This window comes from Corylus avellana, chromosome ca7, assembly GCF_901000735.1.
Source record: "Corylus avellana chromosome ca7, CavTom2PMs-1.0".
Taxonomy (NCBI): Eukaryota; Viridiplantae; Streptophyta; class Magnoliopsida; order Fagales; family Betulaceae; genus Corylus; species Corylus avellana.
The window spans coordinates 2,233,219-2,254,370 of NC_081547.1; the positions used below are offsets into that span (position 1 = coordinate 2,233,219).

The 21,152-nt window shown below is 35.0% G+C and overlaps 2 protein-coding genes, 1 long non-coding RNA gene and 1 other non-coding gene across 6 annotated transcripts; 2 read left to right on the forward strand and 2 right to left on the reverse strand.

The window, feature by feature from the left end:
• Positions 1-5,044: 5,044 nt before the first annotated feature.
• Positions 5,045-5,162, forward strand: LOC132188921 (U5 spliceosomal RNA). The gene has a single exon (XR_009440979.1). It is a non-coding gene; the product is annotated as a U5 spliceosomal RNA (small nuclear RNA).
• Positions 5,163-5,396: 234 nt separating this feature from the next.
• LOC132187298 (membrane protein of ER body 2-like) lies at positions 5,397-9,419 on the reverse strand. Of its 3 annotated transcripts, XM_059601567.1 has the most exons (6): positions 9,037-9,419; positions 7,388-7,507; positions 7,103-7,315; positions 6,613-6,861; positions 6,345-6,406; positions 5,397-6,030 (listed from the first exon to the last, which is right to left on the reverse strand). In XM_059601567.1, the coding sequence occupies exons 1-6, from the start codon at positions 9,215-9,217 to the stop codon at positions 5,566-5,568; spliced, it is 1,290 nt and encodes a 429-aa protein (XP_059457550.1). In that variant the 5' UTR covers positions 9,218-9,419; the 3' UTR covers positions 5,397-5,565. The 3 variants fall into 3 exon arrangements, with proteins under 3 accessions (XP_059457550.1, XP_059457548.1, XP_059457549.1); XM_059601565.1 differs by having other exon boundaries at positions 7,103-7,507; positions 9,037-9,418; XM_059601566.1 differs by having other exon boundaries at positions 7,103-7,507; positions 9,094-9,410.
• Positions 9,420-15,442: 6,023 nt separating this feature from the next.
• Positions 15,443-17,487, forward strand: LOC132188222 (uncharacterized). Its single transcript, XR_009440867.1, has 2 exons — positions 15,443-15,578; positions 16,885-17,487. It is a non-coding gene; the product is annotated as an uncharacterized LOC132188222 (long non-coding RNA).
• A 1,320-nt stretch (positions 17,488-18,807) lies between these two features.
• Positions 18,808-20,377, reverse strand: LOC132187062 (protein PHLOEM PROTEIN 2-LIKE A10-like). The gene has a single exon (XM_059601215.1). The coding sequence runs from the start codon at positions 20,170-20,172 to the stop codon at positions 18,973-18,975; it is 1,200 nt and encodes a 399-aa protein (XP_059457198.1). The 5' UTR covers positions 20,173-20,377; the 3' UTR covers positions 18,808-18,972.
• Between the last annotated feature and the right edge of the window lie 775 nt (positions 20,378-21,152).

The following is a 21,152-nucleotide window of genomic DNA, read 5'->3' on the forward strand; positions in this document are numbered from 1 at the left end:
GAATCGAACGTCTGATATACCGGAGGCAACACGTGCGGCAGATGGAAACCCCAACTCATCATATGGCTACAGCAAAACCTACGCATTTATTAAAAAAAAAAAATTAAGTCAATTTATTGAAAGATAAACAAATCACTGGAGCACAAGCTACGTACTTTATTATTATTTGTTTCTTTAATTTTGTGCTATGTAGTACTTGTTTATATTTTCATTTTCTGCAAAATGATATCAAGCATGTACATATGAGGGCTTGAATTTTTTTATTTGATGAGAGTAATTAATTATTTTTTCTGCATTATCCTATCAAACTCAGTTTTGTCGTGACCTACAGTACTGAGAGGGACTTCAACTAATCACATGGCTGCAACAGAATCTGCACATGTTACAGACAAATTCTTAATTGACAACTAATTTAAATCAAGTCAAGTTCTTGAAAAAATAATAATAATTGTTGTTAATCCACGTTATTGAAGGCAGATCATGTAGTCTTGTAGATTAGCCAATTTTAGTCATTCACAGCGCGTTAATGTTCCTGAACATAAGAACAATATAATATTAATTAAACACAGCGTTTTACATAGATGACAATATTATTTTTATTTATTTTTCTATAAGTAAATGCAAGTTCATTAAAGAGCACAAAGGCGTAATTCAGTTTCTTTATAACTTGTTTGAATAAGGATTGTCTAGACCTTTGGATTGTGGCTGTAAACAATTTTTTGGCTTAAGGGTTAAGGATGATGAGTTTCGGCATGGGGGTCGAGGAATATGAGCATTGAGTTGAATTTGTCTAGAACAGATCTATTGTTAAAATTGAAGATTAGTTATGGGTTATCGGATTTTGATGTCATAGATAGGTCTTGAATGTCAGATTGTTATGTATATATCTATGACTTGTAACCTTGTAGCTTCGGTTATGATTGTTTTAGAGCTTTTGCTCTGTGATATAAGAGCTTTATGCTGGTGTTCTTTCATCAATTAATGTGACTGGAATGATTCCCCCTTTAGAAAAAAAAAAAAAAAAAAATGCAAACTAAAGAGGGAAAATGATCATCTTCATTAAAGAGATACTTAACTAGAAGAAGAGAACCATATTTAATGATTTAATAGAATAATACTCTCTCCATGAATGAATATTGATCCCCTAAAATTATGTTATAATATTAACTAAATGATTAAAAAGTCTGTTTGGGATTGCTTTTGAGAAATAGAGCTTTTAAGTCAAAAAAAACGTTTTTTGTTTTGCAAAAATTTCATTTTGAAGCTTTTGCGAAAAATGTGTTTTTGGCTATTTTTAGGTTTTTTGGACTCTTAAAAGCGCTTTTAATTTTTTTACCAAACGAGTACTTTTTTCTTCAAACTGACTTTTTAAGTGTTAAAAACACTTTTAGGTCTCTCAAGTGTAATCCCAAACAGGCAAAATCGACTATTTCTAATTAGCTAAAGCTTTTAGAATAATTGATGATTTAAGTACATTGTATCATAACAAAGGTTTTGAATTTGAACATTATCTCTCTCATTTGCCTCCTATTTTAATTGAATATTCAACAAATATGTTAAACCTCACTTATTAATTGAGAGTTTTGTTATATTTTATTAAATAAATAAATTAAAATTATTTCGGCATTTCAAATAATTATGGAAGATTTTTTTTTTTTCAATCCAAAATTTTTAAGTGCATTGATTGGAAAGACTTACATATTTTAATTCAAAAATTTTGAAAGTGTATGATAGAGAAAAGTTTTTCTCACATTGGCTAGAATTAATGAACCAAACACGTACACCTTTATAAACTATCCTTCTCTCTCTATCTAAAACTTGAAGTGATGGTAAAGAAGGCAATGAAAAAAATAACTTAGGGTTTAGTTGTAATTGTTGAGGAATAATTTCACATTATTCGTGAACAAGATCTTATGCATATTTATAAGGGAATGTACAAGCCTCTCTTATTAAACTGGTTTTATGAGATGAGTTAAGCTCATGAATTTCTTTATGGTATCAAAGCCCACCACAAAATGAATGAGGCCCACACTACTTATCCCATGACAAGGACCAGAAAAAATGAGTTAGGCCTACGAATAACCAGTTTTATGAAATGAGTTAGGCCCACAAATTCCTTAAAAAATTAGCACTTGAACAAACTTGAAAAAATCATTGAACCATCTTAAAAAATGCAAGGTGAAATGGCTAGTTTATTCGTACTATTAAATGAATTTTGACCAAATATCTAAAGATTTTGCCTTCCTTATTGAATCTATTGATGGATGGATCGTCCAAAGAAGAAAAATAAAATCAAATATATCTTAAGCCAAGTCCCACCGTCTCAACCTCTGTGTTTATCTCTCTTATATGACAAATCAGCGTAGAACACCGGCCATAACAAAAAAAAGCATAAACACCTAATTTATGCTCACTAAGACCTCATATGGTTTAAACAAAAAATCTTTTAAAATTAATATTTCCTATTCTTCTTTCCTAGACCCACAGTCAGCCACCAACCTGTCGCCGGCTAACCTAGATGATGCATAAAAGAAAAATCTTAAAAGAATATTGTTAAATCAGAAAGACAATTGTTGGCCTCAAAAGTAGCCGAATTGAGCTACTAAATAGCCATTAATCTCAGTATATATTATTGAGAGCTATAGCTAGATTTCCTTTGATAGCAGAACGAGTCTGATAACATTATGAAAAACGAGTTATCAGCAAATTCAGAACCTTTTTATGGCATTAACAGCTGTCTGTTTCAATTCAATTCAATTAAAAAAAAAACAGCTGTCTGTTTAGGACCCTGCGCAAAGGTGGCCCCAATATGGGTTAATATATATATATATATATATTGTACGTAGAGCCAGCAATCAAACACGTCGCATGCACATGCATGCATCAATGCCATTTATTTTATTTTTAACCTCACCAAGACAATAAATGTGTGCTAACACGTACAACTCAGGAAACTCGTGGAACAAAGTTGAAAAAGTCATTGAATCATATAAAAATGCAAGGATATATAAGGAATAGCTCAATCGGTTGTGAATCACGCTAATTAATTTAAATTCTCCTTCTCCTTTTCTTGTGTGAACATGTCAGAAAAAAAAAAAAAAAAAAAAAATCGGAAAATGCGATGAGAAATGGCTTGTTGATTCATATTATTAATGAATTTTGACCAAATATCTAAAGATTTTGTCTTACTTATTGAACCTATTGATGGATGGATGGGACATGGGGACGATCAAGATATGATTAATTTGAAATTTTACTCCCTCGATCAAGATATATGATTAATTTGAAATTTTACTTAATTAGAATCATGATTAAGTTACTGATATATAGAAATGATATATTAATTAACATAAAATTAAAAAGTAGACGTTGGAATTAAAGAAGGGCAGGTAGGGAAACGTGATCCCTTATTGGCAAAATGATATTTCATGTCTTTCATTCTCTCCTCGCAGATCTTTAAACCATTAACAATTAAAAACGTGGTCCTGCGAGCAGTGCTTCTTCTTTTATTTTCTTTTTCATAGATGTACAATTAAGTGTTCTATATAGAACACTTGGAAATTTGAAAAGATATATCGAATGTGACAGGCAAAAAGTTTGAAGAACAAACAGAGCTCATTATATCAAAATGTTGATATTCTTTGTCCGAAAGTGCAACAAATTAAACTCCAGCTACTAGTCAAAGTTCCAATAATTTGGCATGTACCGTTATATAAAAATTATGAGATCTGCTATTTCTCTGTCTTTCAGCCATATTTCATATATATCTTTTTCTCACATTAATAATTAGATTTGTAAGACTTACATGTATAGAGATGTATGGGAGATTGATAGAGATCAGTACTAAGCTTGTCTGGGAAGGAAATTCTTCCCAATTCTTCTAATTAAACTTTTTTTTTTTTTTTTTTTAAGATTGATTTGACACCACTAATACTCAACTCAACTTAAAAAATTTCAACCAAATTAAACTAATAAAAAACATTAAATAAAAATTTTAAAAATCAAGAAAATTAAAAAAAAAAATTGAAATATATATATATTTAATGGTGGTGGCTGGACCACCCCTAAGAGTCTCGGGGTGGCCGATCCACTTTCCCGAAACAAGTTAGCCACCCCTGTAGAATTCGAGGGTGGCCAAGCCACCTCAAGCAGCTCCACCCCCATCCGTTTCGGGGGTGGGTTAGCCACCCCCAAGTGCTTGAGCCACCCCAAAACCGCAGTTAGGGGTGGCTTGACCATCCCCATCAGTTTTGGGGGTGGCTGATCCACCTTAGACACCTTGGAAGTGGCTTTTTTTTTTTTTTTTTTGTAATATATATATTTTTATTTTTTAATTAGATTTTTTATTATTAGATTTTGTATTATTCAAACAACCTAAACATAATCTCAACTCTCTTTTCTCATTGATATTCACAATTTTGAATTAAGTTAAGTAGAATAGAAAAAAAAAAAAAATCCACACCCAAATGAGCCAATTTCTCAAAAATTATATATAATGTCCAAATTTTATCTTATAACAAAAAAGAGTGTAGTTAAAAATACTATAACTTTTTTCTTAGTTATTTATAATTGACATGAAAATTCGTGTGATACTTATGTAAATTATTACATATATGACTAAATAATTAAATTTATCTGTAAAATTTATTACTTAATTTTTTACATTCATGTTATGTCGATCGGGTGCTACTCATATAGATCATCTAAATAATTTATTGGGAAATTTTAGTAAAAACTGTCTGATGCCAATCATTTTTTCTGACACAACCACAAAGACAAATCCGTATCCAATGAAGAAAGACAAAATGAACACAACCACAAAATTGTTTTCAACAAGATTGTGAGTTTCATCTCTATCCGTCTGATTGCAGCCGTCTGATCTGGAAGAGAAATATCTAAAGGCATGCATGCATGTGTTCCGTCTACAAGCGCGCACAGCTAAGTGGGTTTCTTATTGTTACAAGTCCCACACCGGGAAGAAGCAAGAGAGTCATTACAAAGAACTAGTATAATTAGGGAAGTGAGCACCTCTCCTAAACCACGCAGCCGCGCGGTGAGCACAAAGCGAACTATTCTTTCGCCTTTTACTAAAGAATACCGTGTGCGCGCCGCAATCAGCGGCATACGCCAATTTTTGAAGGAGTTCTCTTGTCCAAGAGGAGCTCCACATAACAGTTCAAACATTTTGCTTGTGTATTTGCGTCCATGTTAGCGCAGCAGCGCTAGAGCCTTAGTTTTTGAACTTCAGGGCCTCAAGAGTAAGGAGAAATTCTGCATTTAGACGAATTTCCTTCTGTGTTTGAGAATTTGAAAAATATTTTATGTTTTCTAAATTATATATTTTTTAAAAATGCACCTACAAATGTTGTTTTAAATGACATGTCGAGTCTTTCAAATTGAAATGCCAAATGATTCTTGCATACGATTTCAATGCTAACACTAGTCAAAAAAGAGTTACATGTCCAACATTACTTCCAATAATGTTAATGAAACAAAAGTAGGACTTCAAAGAAAAAGAAGGGAAAGCAAAAACTCAACAAACTTCAATTTATGAATCCCATCTAATTAGTAGGATCCCCATGCATGTTTGAATAAGCTCATTTCAGGAATGGGCAAAGTGACAGTTGACTCAAACAAACCAAGCTTCTCAATAAGCTTCTCCACTAGGTAGCCTACTAAGTAAGAAATGCCAGAGGCTGCAACCCCAATTGCAAGATAGTGCAACACAGTTGTTATATACTTGGAAACCGGTGGATTTTGGATGGAAGCCTTGGCAATGGCAAGTAATGTGATGCATAAAACAGAAGCTGCTGCAACTGCTGCGAGCTTAAGGTACTCGTTGTCGCTCTCATAAAATGAGAAGCCATACACCAGTGGAGGCACTAAGCCAAAAACAAGGAATGATAATACTGCAACTGAGGCATGAAGAATGAAATTTTTTTTCTGCCCCAATATTTTCTTGTACCGATCCACCTGCTCACCTTCTTGATTCAAGTCCACTCTAGATTGCTCATTCTTTAATTCCCTAAGCTGCAGTTGTTATGACATTCTGAAAAGTTAGTCTCACATTATAAATATGAGTTGTCCACATTAAGTGGATAAATTATAAAGATACTACTAAGTGCTAAATTTCACATTAGTTCTTTGATTCTTAGCTTCTATATAATCTCAATGCTCTCTGGTTTGCAGGTAGCATGGCCTAATAACATCATAAATTGTTGGAGAAGCAAAGACAAAACATGTTGATTATGATGAAATAAAGATGGTAAAAAATGAGGATTTTGTCTGAATTGATGCATTTGTGAACTGCAATGAAACTTTTGGCCGAAAAAAAAAAAACTCACATTATGACCAATGACGAAAAGCCCACCAATCAAGTTTGCCAGTGCCAAGGCTACAATGTTCACTGCAATCGGAAAAACTTTTATAGCCAATACGTGCTAAATAAAAATATCAAATTCCAGTAATCTTTGTGCCAGGATGAAATGTTACCACACGAGATTCTATAAACACTCACACAAAACGGAAAGCAGCTGCAATTATTTCATATACCGAGTTTTCCGACCAATGCGAAAGAAGTGTGAAACAAAATAAAAAAATCTAAGCACTTACATGTGGCGGTAGCAGAACTAGATGCAGATGTCACAATAGATAAGCTTGTGATTGATTCAATTAAACCACCATAAACGACACTTTTAAGGATTTCCCACTTTATTGGACTTATTGGAGGTGGCAGCTGTGCCGCCGGCGGTGGTGGTGGAGGACTAACAGGCGACGTTATAGGACTTTTTTGCTTCAAAGAATCATCCTCCTCAAGATCCTCTGGTTTCCTTCTACTGAACTTTTGAAGGACCCAACCTCCTGTCAAAGTCAGAAAATATAGTTAAGCTTACTGTGAGAGATCAACCAAGAATATTGTAAACAAATAAGAAGGCAAATGGTGGCATATTTTGATTGAAAATTGGGAGTAAATGATGGAATCAGGTTCGAGAATTTAGGATTTTGACTTTGATATCAAATTAAATTATTGGTTATCTCAAAAACTTAAACCGATAAGAAATTATAAATAAATAAAGTATTCACAATCAGAATGTGAAAGTACCTATAAATTTGACACATTCCAAGCATGTTGGGCACCTCATTTCCTCTTCATTGCGAATAAGGACCTTCTCAATACAAGCTTTACAATTAGGGCAGTAGAAATTATAGTTCTCCGGCTTCGTGCAAACTGTTTCAAGATACAAATCTGTCTTGAAATGATCTTCTTCTTCAGTGTTAATTACAGCTCCACCTTGAATGGCTGATGTTGTTGCTGCTGTGAAATCCAATAAGACATGTTCAGGGTTAATTTCGGCTCCACCTTGTTCAGGATTAATTTTGGCTCCACCTTGAATAGCAGATGCTGTTGTTGTTGTGAAATCCAATATGACATGTTCAGGGCTTGTCTTAGAATCATCAAAATTAGCATCTCCTTTCTTCAATGCAAAAGATCCAAATGAGGATTCACCTGAAACCATGCAACAAATAAGCATTATCTTAGAAGATTATTGAATTATATGAACTTTATTTGATGAATATTGCAGGATCATGCAACTTTTTAGGCTACCAATTCTTCAAAAGATCACCCAAAAAAATAAAAAAATAAAAAATGATGGCTTAGATTATATATCAAAACCAGTAAAATTTGATAGGTTTGGTTTTCATTTTCGAGTTTTCACTATTGTGCAACATATTAAATCACTAATTATTTTAAAAGTTTAAGCGAATAAAAAATTATAAATTTAATTATTTAACTAATTAATATTATAACACAACATGCATACTAACAAAGAGTAACTCTCACTTACACGTGTGTTTAAAAAAAAAAGAAAATTCAAAAATGCCTTGGACTTACCCACGGCAGCAATGAGTTTACGTACAGTTTCGTGACTCACTAAAATTTGCACTTTTTCTTAAAAAAAAAAAAGAAAAGCAAAAAAGAAAAAAAAAGAAGAAGGTATTTTGGGCATTTTAACAAAAAAGTGGTAAAATCAAAAGGGGCTAAAATATAAAATATGGACATTACAAATATTTAAATTTAGAGGTTATGATTTTAAAACCACTAAGTTTAAATATTTGTAATGTGCGAGGTTTTAAAATCATAACCTTCTACATTTAAATATTTGTAATGTCCGTATTTAATGTTTTAGCTCCTTTGGACTTTACCACTTTTTTGTTAAAATGCCCAAAATACCCTCTCATTTTTTGTTTTAAAAAAAAAAGCAAATTCTTGTGAGTCACTAAACTGTAAACTCATGGCTGCCGTGGGTTAGTCCAAGGCATTTTTGAATTTTCATTTTTTTTTCAAACAGGGGTATTTTGGGCATTTAATAAAAAATGGGTGAAATTAAAAGAAAATAAAAACATGGGATTTCGACATCCAAAAAAAAAAAAAACCAACTACAGAAAATCACGAGATGCAACAAGCATGCATCCTGACTCAACTAACTCCACAACCAGACACTAGAAGATAACCAGCTATACAGACACCCCTATAGGCTACAACCAACAAGTCCACTCTCTGACTCTCTACAAATGAACCATTTCCAATTACCTATACCTCAAATCAGCATGCAGCAGCTATAACAAATTAAAACAGCATACAAAACCAAAACAGTACAAGATATGCAAATGGGAATATTACAAAATCAACTCATAAACCTCATACAAGATAGGCAGAAGTCAAGTGAACCAGCAAACCTTCAACTGCTACAGGAATCACCACCAGAAACAAACTAACCAGAAATCATTCAATCTATCAAGCACCAGAACCAACACCACCAGAATCAGCATTTTCTATACCTACAGGAATATCTTCTGCTTCCACAAAATCTGCCAGATTTTGTTTACAGTTTTGTTTCTTGTATTTAATTTAGAAAACAAAAAGAAAGCTTTACCAGAAAAGAGAGAGAGAGAGAGAACAAGAAGCAGGCAAAAAAGGGAAGCAAAAAAACTCCATAATTCTTTCCAAGAGTATTTCTTATGGTCTTCCCTTACCTTCTTCGGAAACTATAAACTGAGCTCCATTAATGTAATGCTTTGAGGAAGACATACCAGTAGTACCAACTGTAGTAATTGTGGTGGTGGACTTGGTGGTGGTAGAGTTGATGATTTCTTCGAAAGGCTGCCATCCTCCCACTGCCAATTCCTCCTTTGCTGCCTCTGCTTCTCTTTCCATGTGTGCCTTTCTCTAACAAAGCCGTATGTCTACATGTCCTTGATGCTGATTTCTCACTTATATAAACGTGGATAAGTCACTGCCTTTAATAAAACAAACTTAATTAACTACAATTTGAAAATTTGAAGATTAATCCACTCTTCACACTCATGTCATATTATACTTCAATTTGGATATATATGGGACTTAATTAATTAATGAGCTAAACCTATAATACAAAACTTTCTCTCTGCTTGAAAGGCTATACCAAATAACTCAAAACACAAAGCAATCTTAAAATTATAAACATAATTTTCATCTTTGTGCATATATATCAAAATAATTTTTCAAACTAAAAATAACTACAATAACTTTTTTTTTTTTTTTTTTTTCCTACCAAACTAAAGTTTTGTCGTGGCCTAAAGCGAAACTGATGTCCCGGAAACAACACGCGCCAACCTGCCAAGGTGGTACGAGAAAGATCCAAACTCATAAGGAGTACAGGCTGTACCTGTACAGCACAATCCAGGCATGTCATAGAAGAATTCTTAATTGGCAGCTAATTTAAGTCAAGTCAATTTATTAAAAAAAAAAGGAAAAAAAATTGTTCCAGAAGTCAACTAGTCATCCACTTTACGACAGTTTTATTTATCAATAAGTATTAAAGGCACGTGAAGATTAGCCAATATTTTTAATTGTTCGTCCTCACTGTTCTTGATCAACAGATCAACTACGTACATATAAATACATAGTTGATATTTGAAAATTGTGTTCGATCGTGCGTGGTGGGTGCCACGCTTTTTCAAGTGAGACAATTCTTGAGGAACGGTGGAAAGTGCATGTTTAAAAATAATTCGTAGACTCGTGCCTTAATTGCATGTTGTTGGAATTCGTAGACTCGTGATTTAATTGGTGGGATCCGAATCCTCAAAATTACCGACAAGAACTCAATAATGCTATTATATTTCTATCTACTACTTCAATTCTATAGTAATAGGCTTAAAGTCTAAAGGCGTACGTACACCTCTCTCTCTCTCTCTCTCTCTCTCTCTCTATTATATATATATATAAAATAGTATCACAAGTTCCACGAGAAAAAACAAATAAATTTAAAGCAAAAGTGGGACAGCAATTTACTGAAGATGACAATTATGAGAGGTGCATATATGGCGGGGAAATGGGGAAGAGGATGAGATGACAGATTTGGGATGGGCCGCTTGAAGATAACGGCGTCAAGGGCTGTAAACGAGCCGAGCTTGAGAGAGCCAGGGCTGTCCAAGTTCGGCTCCTTTAAAAATTTCACGAGCTCGAGCTCGAGCCGAGCTCATGCCGAACTCCAAAATTTAAGCTTGGCTCGGCTCACTAAGGAAAATTCCTTGTGCGAGCCGAGCTCAAACTCGCCTAGTAGCCGAGTCGAGTTGAGCCGAGCCGAGTTGGCTCAACTAATACAAACTTTTTTTAAAAAAAAAAAAAAAAAAAAATTAACTTAAATGACTCATCTTCCCAATGAGACAAATTATATTAGTAAAAACGTTTTACTTCCGTACCAACAAATTGAGAGCAACTTTGATAAAAAAACCGTTTATTATATATACAAATTATCTAACTTTTTTTTTTTTATATTGACCAATTAGCTCTCTATATATATAACTAAACCAATTAACTAATTAGTTAGCTTAGCTTAATACACACAATACACTAGTTAACTATAAATAGTTATAAATTATATGACTACATTATTAATATTTTAACTATATATATTTAGTATTTATGCTACATACTATATAAGCATAACTATTTAATAAGTTTTATATATATATACGAGTCGCGCTAATAAGCGAGTCGAGCCCCTATACGAGTATGTTCACGAACTTTAAATGAGCGAGTCGGGTTTTATACGAGTATGTATTGTTTAATAATCGAGTATAGTTTCGTGTCCACGAACGGCTCATTTAATAATCGAGTCGGACACGAGTCCAGCTTTATCAAGCCGATCCCGAACGAACTCACGGGTGGCTTTGCTCGTTTACGGCCCTAACGGCGTCAAATGAAGTACTTTATGCGTAGACGTTGAACATGATATCTTCTGTTAACTTTTTTTTTTTTTTTACAGCAACAAAGCCGAACCCATTATTGAGAGCTAGCTTAATTTCCGTTGAATAAGGAATCATCATCGTTCAGAACCTTTGTAAGACATTAATTAACAGCTGTTTGTTTAGGCTTATTAGGCTTCGGCGGCCAGCCACCATCGCAAACTCAATTTTATTTCATTATTATATATATTCCACGTTAATGGGAGTTGCATCCATAATTGTTCCTTCTTTGTAATAATGTTATAATTAAAGAGTCTTACGTACGTGGAACTCTGCTTCCCTCTTGTATCAGGAAAAATATACCACATCAAATATTGTAGAGCCAGCAATCAAACACGTCGCGTTACATGCAATATTGCCATTTCTTTTAACCTCACCAACGTACACAAATAAATGCAGGGGCCTGGGCCTTGGGGGACCCTGGACCAAGGCCCAAGGTGGTCCAAAAAAAAAAAATTATAAATTATAAAATTTTTAAATTTAATTTTTGACCCTCCAAATTATTTGTTTTTAGAATTTTGCCCCCCAAACACAGATCTCTAGCTCCACACCTAAATAAATGTGTGCTAACACAACTCATGAAACTCGTGGAATAGTATTCCTCCAACTAATTAGAATCATCATTAAGTTGTACGTTGATGAACTAAAAGAAAGCTTTACCAGAAAAGAGAGAGAGAACAAGAAGCAGGCAAAAAAGAGAAGAAAAAAAACTCCATAATTCTTTCCAAGAGTACTTTTCTTATGGTCTTCCCTTACCTTCTTCGGAAACTATAAACTGAGCTCCATTAATGTAACGCTTTGAGGGCGACAAACCAGTAGTACCGACTGTAGTAACTGTGGTGGTGGACTTGGTGGTGGTAGAGTTGATGATTTCTTCGAAAGGCTGCCATCCTCCCACTGCCAATTCCTCCTTCGCTGCCTCTGCTTCTCTTTCCATGTGTGCCTTTCTCTAACAAAGCCGTATGTCTACATGTCCTTGATGCTGATATCTCACTTATATAAACGTGGATAAGTCACTGTCTTTAAAACAAACTTAATTAACTACGATTTTAAAATTTGAAGATTAATCCACTTTTCACACTCATCTCATATTAGTTGTGACGTTTTTAAAATGACTATCATGAAAAGAATAGTGTTACTTCAATTTGAATATGGGACTTTATTAATTAATGAGCTAAACCTATAATACAAAACTTTTTCTCTGCTTGAAAGGCTACACCAAATAACTCAAACACAAAGCAATCTTAAATACTATCAATAAGTATTAAAGGCACGTGAAGATTAGCCAATTTTAATTGTTCGTCCTCACTGTTCTTGAACAGATCAACCACGTACATATATATAAAAATATAGTTGATATTTGAAAATTGTGTTCGTGGTGGGTGCCACGCTTTTTCAAGTGAGACAATTCTGAGGAACGGAGGAAAATGCATGTTTAAAAATAATTCGTAGACTCGTGCTTTAATTGCATGTTGTTGGAAATCGTAGACTCGTGATTTGGTCGGATCCGAATCCTCAAAATTACTGACAAGAACTTAATAATTATGCTATTATATTTCAATCAACTACTTCAATTCTATAGTAATAGGTAAAGATATCTCTCTCTCTCTCTCTCTCTCTCTCTCTCTCTATATATATATATATATATATATATGTTACAATGCTAATGTCCTATATGGATTAAGTCTAATATTGACCATACGTATATAAGTTCTTGAGCATCCTTTTCTTGTAAGCCGGTTTTTAAGAGTGAGTTCTACTCAAAGTTTGTATCTTTTAGTATCAGAGCTAGCTACTATGTCGAGAACTTCGAATTACGAAAAGGGCGACCTATAAGTTAGATTAAAATACTGATCGGTGAGTGGAGCCATTAAAAATTGGGCACCCTTCCCTTATAAGTTGAAAGTTCCATGAGAAAAAACATAGGGAAAAATGCAGTTTACCCCCTGAAATTTCAGTAGTTTTTTCAATTTTAACCCCAAAGTTCAAAAATTGGCAATTTACCCCTTGAAGTTTCAAAAATTGGCAATTTAAACCCTCCGCTAATTTTTCCGTCTATATGAACGGAAATCTATGAAATTACATCATTACCCTCAGACATTTTTTTAAAAATTTCTGTCCAATTTAACAGAAATTAGTAACGGAATGTTTAAATTGCCAATTTTTAAAACTTCAGGAGGTAGATTGTCAATTTTAAAACTTTGAAGTTAAAATTGAAAAATTTCTAAAACTTAAAAGGGTAAACTGCATTTTCTTCAAAAACATATAAAGCAAAAGTGGGACAGCAATTTAATGAGGATGATCTGACCAAAAAAAAAAAAAAATTTAATGAAGATGACAATTATGAGAGGTGGTGGTGGGGAAATGGGGAAGAGGATGGGATGACAGATTTGGGATGGGCCGCTTGAAGATAACGGTGTCAAATGAAGTACTTTATGCGTAGACGTTGAACATGATATCTTCTGTTAACCTTTTTTTTTTTTTTTTTTTTTTTTTTTTTCTTTTTACAGCAACAAAGCCGAACCCATTATTGAGAGCTAGCTTAATTTCCGTTGAATAAGGAATCATCATCGTTCAGAAACTTTGTAAGACATTAATTACCAGCTGTTTGTTTAGGCTTATTAGGCTTCGGCGGCCAGCCACCATCGCAAACTCAATTTTATTTCATTATTATATATATTCCACGTTAATGGGAGTTGCATCCATAATTGTTCCTTCTTTGTAATAATGTTATAATTAAAGAGTCTTACGTACGTGGAACTCTGCTTCCCTCTTGTATCAGGAAAAATATGCCACATCAAGTATTGTAGAGCTAGCAATCAAACACGTCGCGTTACATGCATTATTGCCATTTCCTTTAACCTCACCAACGTACACAAATAAATGCAGGGGCCTGGGCCTTGGGGGACCCTGGACCAAGGCCCAAGGTGGTCCAAAAAAATAAATTATAAATTATAAAATTTCTATAAAATTTAATTTTTGACCCTCTAAATTATTTGTTTTTAGAATTTTGCCCCCCAAACACATATCTCGAATTCCATACCTGAATAAATGTGTGCGTTACAACTCATGAAACTCGTGGAATACTATTCCTCCAACTAATTAGAATCATCATTAAGTTGTACGTTGATATCTAGAAATAATTAATTAATTAACAAAATTAAAGAGTAGGTTGAAATTGTTTTGTGAATGCAAGTTGGAATCAGTGCATGTCTAGAAAACAAGAAGCCAAGAAGGGCAGGTAGGGAAACGTGAAACATGATCTGTTAGGTCAATGTCAATCCCAGATTTTCCTGTCTTGCAATCTTTCCTACCTTATTAAAACGTGGTCCTAGGAGCAGTGCTTCTTCTTTTCTTTTCTTTTTTTCATAGATTTACAATTAAGAATAACACTTGAAAGTTTGAAAAGAATGTGACAGGAAAAAAGTTGGAAGGACAAACAGAGCTCATTATATCAAAATGTTCACACTTCTTTGTACAGAACTAGCAAGAAAACTCCAGCGACTGGTCAAACTTTCAGTAGTCTGACATTTGCACCTTTTCTAACCTACTATATATCCGACTATACATCCATCTAGCAGACCATCTAACACTTATATGAACTGTCGTATTAATTATTAAATAATTAAATTTATCTATTATTTGTGTTTTTTCATTCGTGTTATGCCGGATATGTAGATTGCCACATAAATTTATTAGAAAATTTTATGGCAATCTTTTTTTCTTACAATAAAAAAAGGCATGTTATCCGACAAATCCGAATCTAGTGAAGAAAAACAAAACGAACACAACCACAAATACCCAAAAGATCTATTTAATTGCCAACTACTGAATTCTTAGGGTCTTGAAGCATCACTCACTCTGAAGATCTTTTGGCGGAATAGAAATCCAATTGGCTGGCAGAGGGCTTTTCACTTCAAAAAAAAAAAAAAAAAAAAAAAAAAATTGAGATACTACCATACCCAATGATAATTCCCTTTTAACAAAAGAATTTATCTCACAAAATATTTTTTTTAAAAAAAAAAAATCAAGAACTACGGCCCAAAAGGCTGGTCTTCAGGACTGAATGGGCCGTGCTAACTAGCTCTCCAACTTAATCGGCCTTTTAGGCCCATACTTCCATCTTTCCTTTGTCCAAAATTGTAATCGACCTAAAACCCTGAAAAGTGAAAACCACCCAAATCAAAGACCAAGAAGAAAACGAACAGCACAGAAATCGCAACCAAATTGGCAAAAATGTTCGGTCGAAGCAGGTTCCTCACGTTTCCAACGGTAATTGGAGCAGTCATGTAAGTTCGCCTTCTTATTTCTGTTTTTTTGTTTTTTTTTTTCTCTAATTTCAGTTGAAATGCTCTGATTTGGTTTCTTTTTTTCTCTAGAAATTTTTGGCTCAGCTTGATGCCATTATGCAAAAGCGTATTCACTAATGCTTGAACACATTTCTAGCTAATGGGCCATAGTTTTTGAGTCTAACTCTCTAAATTGACGTGCTTTACCCTGAAAATAGCAATTCAACAGTATGTGCTAATAACATATGGATCTCACTGTATGTGATTGTATCCAGTATCATGGCGATTTAGTTTGTTATATCTTGTGATAATAGTGATTCTCCTTGTCTTATTGGAGTGGTGAGATCTTTCCTGCTAAGTCATAGCTTTGATACTCAGGATTGTAACAGTTAAGTCCTAGATTGGGTGGTCTATTGTGAAGTTGTCTATGTGCCAAGTTCGATATATATTGGTTATTTATTAGGTGAGACTGGGATATTTTAGTGACTCTACTGAATGTAATTACAACTCGTCCTTTTGGGTATAGCATAGATATGGTTAGCGCTTTCGTAGCCATGACAATAGCACAATGTGCAGCGGTATGATTCAAGATCTTTGCATTTATTACTTCTTGTGGTCGAGAGCTACACCAATAACTAAAAACTATGATTGAGTTGTAAAATAGAGGAGAATAAAATAGTCCAATTACACAAGACATCATGATTTACATTATTCGGCTTGAATAGTCTATATTCATGGGTGGAGACCATCAAGAAGTAATTTTACTAACAAAAGATGGAGAACAAATAGTTGTGAAGAAAAATTCGCTCAAACCCAAAACCCTAATACACTCAAAATCTCATTCTCACATGAAAGAAAATCTTTTACAAAAGAGAAAATTTTTTCTATTTTTCATTTACTCTCTTCTTGCTATACACCAAATTCACAAAAATAGAATTACTTTGGCTCCCTGATTTTCTTGCTGCACAGCTATAAAATTGAGATTTGTGTCTTCAATCTTTAGTCAAGGTTGCCTGTCAGAATGTTGTGGCCAACCTTTGGCTTGGAATGTCTAGGGAACAAAACGGGGAGAAATATGTCAGTTTGTTGGCACAGATTTTAGGTCATGGTTGGATTATAATCTGCAATGCATTACAAGAAACTCCTTGGGAGTCTTGACGTGGTACGAGTGTGCTTAGATAGGCTACCCCTTAAATTTTGCTCTCTGCTTTCTGATTGAATAAAGTTTGCTTGAGTGTTTATGCTGATTTGATTATATGGTAATATGTTCTCTTGCTGTGTGTTAATGATGATATGGGTTCTGCAGAATTGGAGTTGTTTCTGGGAAGGCAATATTTGGACCCCCACTTGATGAGTACTGGAAAAAGAAGCATCAGGAAGAGGCAGCTGCAAAAGAGACTGATGCAAGCTCAAGTTAGCAGATTTTATAGTGAATTCGTCAACTTTGGAGTTTGGACATCTCATTATGGTGCAAAACCAGGGGATCACTGTTCCCGTTTTCTTTTTTAGGAGGCTCAAGCAGATTCATGTCTGATGTGCTTGATATTTTTTTTGAAGAAATCGAAAAGCCAATAACAATGGATGCATAGGGTCCCTAACTAATGGAAAGATACAGTAAGTTTTGTCTGTCTTTCTGGTTGAAGAAAAACTACACACAAGTTCTGTATTTGCTCAATTGTTTTTTGAGTTGCAAATGTCCAGTGAACACTGTTATTGAACCTTAGTAGTATCATCTGGGAAACGCTCCAAGTAGAATTTCAATATCTCATACATATGCCATTCACCATTGTAAAATTGATAGGAAAAATCTGATTGATATTCTGGTCATGCACCTTGTAAGGAAGAATGACAATGCACATTATTTGGAGATACTTTTCCTTGCGTTAAATCTCTAGATGATACTCCCTGATATCTGTGTTCTACTTGGCTTGCTCTTGGATACTATTTTACAGATTTTGCACCCCAGAATCTCACCAACACCACCTGATGGAGTTTGCCACCGAAAGCAGGAAACACATGCATTCTATGTTTATACCGAGGTTAACCTTGATCAACTTAGGATGATTACTATGGGAATCGGAAAAGTAGGAGACCTCAATACTAAAACAGAGATAGAAAAAGACATTGTGGAATCTAGAACTTGCTGGAAAAAGAATTCACATCCCCCGAAAGAACATCCAAAACCAAAAAGTAGCCGCAGTCTTCTTTGGTGCGGATATATAGATGACAATGTATGGAAGTATCCAAGTAGTGTGATGTGTTACTACCGTTCTTGGAAAAAGGATAATCATTTATGGATTGAGATCTGGAAATCTTTGTGGTCCGTGGCATAACTGCAAAAGCAAGCCTAATCTGATTTATTTTGTTTCTTACCAACAAGCCAAGCAAGTGCCCATTCTGCAGACAACTAAACCCTATCCATTTTTGGGTGAAGTAATTTCGTTAACACACGCAAGTAATTTACCAACTCTAGACAAGTTGCAGTTTGCAGCTCATGCTGCTTCTAGTGCCACTCAGAGCTACTGACAATTCACTGATTTATCCAAACTCTTCTTTTACAAACAGGGTAACTATGCAATTCAGGATTTTAGAACTAGCTCCCCAAATTTTTAGACGTGGGGGACTGAATAACATTTTCACATCCACACCACTGTAGAACTAGCACCTCACCAGTTAAACATCTAAAGAATCGGAAAGGAAATTTGATTACCAGAAGACTGGATAGCAGCATGTTTATCTGTTTAGAAATGCTACATACACTCTCACTTCAACACTCCCAAGTGCACACACGTGGCCGTAAAAATTATTATTGAATCCAAAATTCAGTAATGATCCACTCAAAATCTAATGGTGATTTTCACTGTAACATTAGAAAATGTACACTTGGAAGTATATGTGTTGCATTTCTCTTGCCAGTTAGTTGGGTTCCCAATCTTCAAGTATATTGTGTTTCATTCCACTGTCAAGTAAAGTTACTTCTTCAAACCACTGCCCAATGAACAAGAAGTTTCTTTCCGTTTCTTCAAATGTTCAATGCAAGAAGGTGTACAAAAGCCATAACCTTTATTTGATGACATTATTTGATACCAAAATAGCTTTTCTCGTAGGGTTGGCAACGACACAATTCACATTCACAAATTCGATATAAACTCAACAAGAATTGCCACTCTTATTTAATTAAATAAGTCAGATTAGAGTTATATGCATGCCTAAACCGAAACTCGACACAAAAACATGAATTGTGATTGTAATTACACATTTATAGTTTAATTGAGATACACGAAGAAATCGCACGCATAACTGCAATATCCTTTAAAGAAGCAGCCGCGTGAAAGAATATTTGGTAAACCAATCACATGAAGTTGCACAATAGAGAAATAGTGAAGCAACTTAATTAAGCTGGTACTAAAATCCAAGGACCTTCCAGTATGTGCAGGCACAAAGAGAGGCAGAGAGTGGCTGCAACAGAGGACTTGGCGGTGGCAAATCTCACAACTTCAACACCCCCATCAACGACTGCCTCATGAACAATTTGAAGACATCTCTTCAAACCTTCATACAGCTTCTCCAACAGAAGCTCCAGGAATGATCTCACCGTCTCAAAAGTAACCCTCCCGGTCACATCAAGAACAAATCGCTTGTTGCTTGGCACTGCCAAAGTGGATGAAACTCCATCAACCCACCCTCTGTCTTTCTTCTCACTTGGTTTGAGACAATCGTCCTCAATTTTAGCCGGAGTTGAGCCTTTTCCGGTGGGACCTGGACTGGAATTCATGCCGGAATCATAACAGGTTTTTACAAGAGTTTCAACTGCACCATTACAAACCGACACCAACATTTCCCTCGCTTTCATTTCATGCTTGGGGTTGGTCAACCCAGATAACAAATCATCATAGAAGTTGATGTTCATGGTCTTGTCAAGATAAACAGCAACGGCCGTGCTGACAAACAATTGGATACAATCAGCGATGAGCTCCCTGCACTTATCCCCGAAGATCATGTTGACCCATTGAGGAATATCATTTGTTTCGGGATCAACATGCTCAAAATTCGTCGAATTGTTTGAATAAAACGCCATGACCAAGTTCCTAGCGAAGCTTCCCACAACAGCGGAAGCAAAACCAGACCCAGCAGTGGAAAAAAGCTTGTCCATGGCCTGATCGGTGAAACTAGAAGAATTGGCACAATTATCACCACCGGCGACAGAGACGCCGGCAGATCGATAACCCCGTAAAATTCCGACAGTTAAAGCCTGCGTGAGCCTTGTCAAAGACCGGGAGAAGTCATCGGAGCTCGCGATCTTCGATATCTGCTTCAAACTGTTGGGAACTTTGTCGGAATCGGATTGCAGAAACTGTTTCAAATCTTCAGAGACGACCCCGATTGACTCGGCGGAGGCGGAGACGGCTTCGGCTACGGAAACAAAAGCCGTGAAAAGCTTCGAAATTCTTTCCCTCTTATGCGCAACCGAAGGCAGATGATAAACCGTGTAGAGACTGTAACCGGTGAAGCCAAAAGCAGAGAGAAGAAGAACCAACTTCCTTCTTTTAGAAGCGAAATGGAAACCCGTTTTCACCAATTGCAAGTCCATCATTTGTGACACCCGAGAGAAGAGAATCCAAACTTCTTTGTCTATGGTTTTGATGAAGTCGTGAATGATTGATGAATCATTGAACTGCGAGAGAGAGAGAGAGAGAGGGTCTGCGTGCACCACTGGTTTTGGGAAAAGCAGCACCGAGACAAGACAACGATGTGCGTTTTTCCGAAGTTCAACTACCGTTGGTGTTTCAATTTAATGCACGTAAAAATAATAATTGAGTGTTGCACCAAATCCTTGTGCCTACGTTTATTGAGCTTATCCGAACCCAAAAAGGTCATATCTCAATGTTTTCTATATCAAACACTAACACACAAAATACAAGTTGAATATATATATATACACCGATAATGATGATCTTCTCTATTTTAAATAAAATAGATAGTATTTATTTTATTGTTAAAATTTAAAATTAACATCTAATAGAAAATGGATTGAATTCCTTAAATTTTTTATCAAAATTCTTTGAAATTTGAGTAGAAAATGAGAGAGCCCTATGCCTTTGAATTGGCAATCAATAATTCTCTTTATTTCAGTCGAGTTCTTATATTTAATGATGTAAATAATATCATATTATTTAAATATTTAGAATGGCATGCAGAGATAATTAGTTATAATAAATTTAACTGATCTTGCAATGATGTTAGGGAGCGACGTATATTTTCCAGAAAGACGTGTACTAGAAGTGGTGTCAGGCCTCTAATCTACCCATTCGTGGACGTCATCAACCAGCTTTTATGGACAGCTGAGATTGAGTACACGTTTCTCTCTCTAGCCGTCAGATCTTGCTTGAATCTGAAACCCCAGGGACAGACAGGAGAGGAGCTGACTGGGTAAAGAGTCCAAAACCCAAGATTGACAATCAACCCCTCTCTCTATGGTAAAACGACACGCTGTAACACCGAAAGAGACTCCTAACCACAATTTCAAAGTTTTTGACATGAGAGTACACGTGTCGCCGCACTTTCACAGCCAAT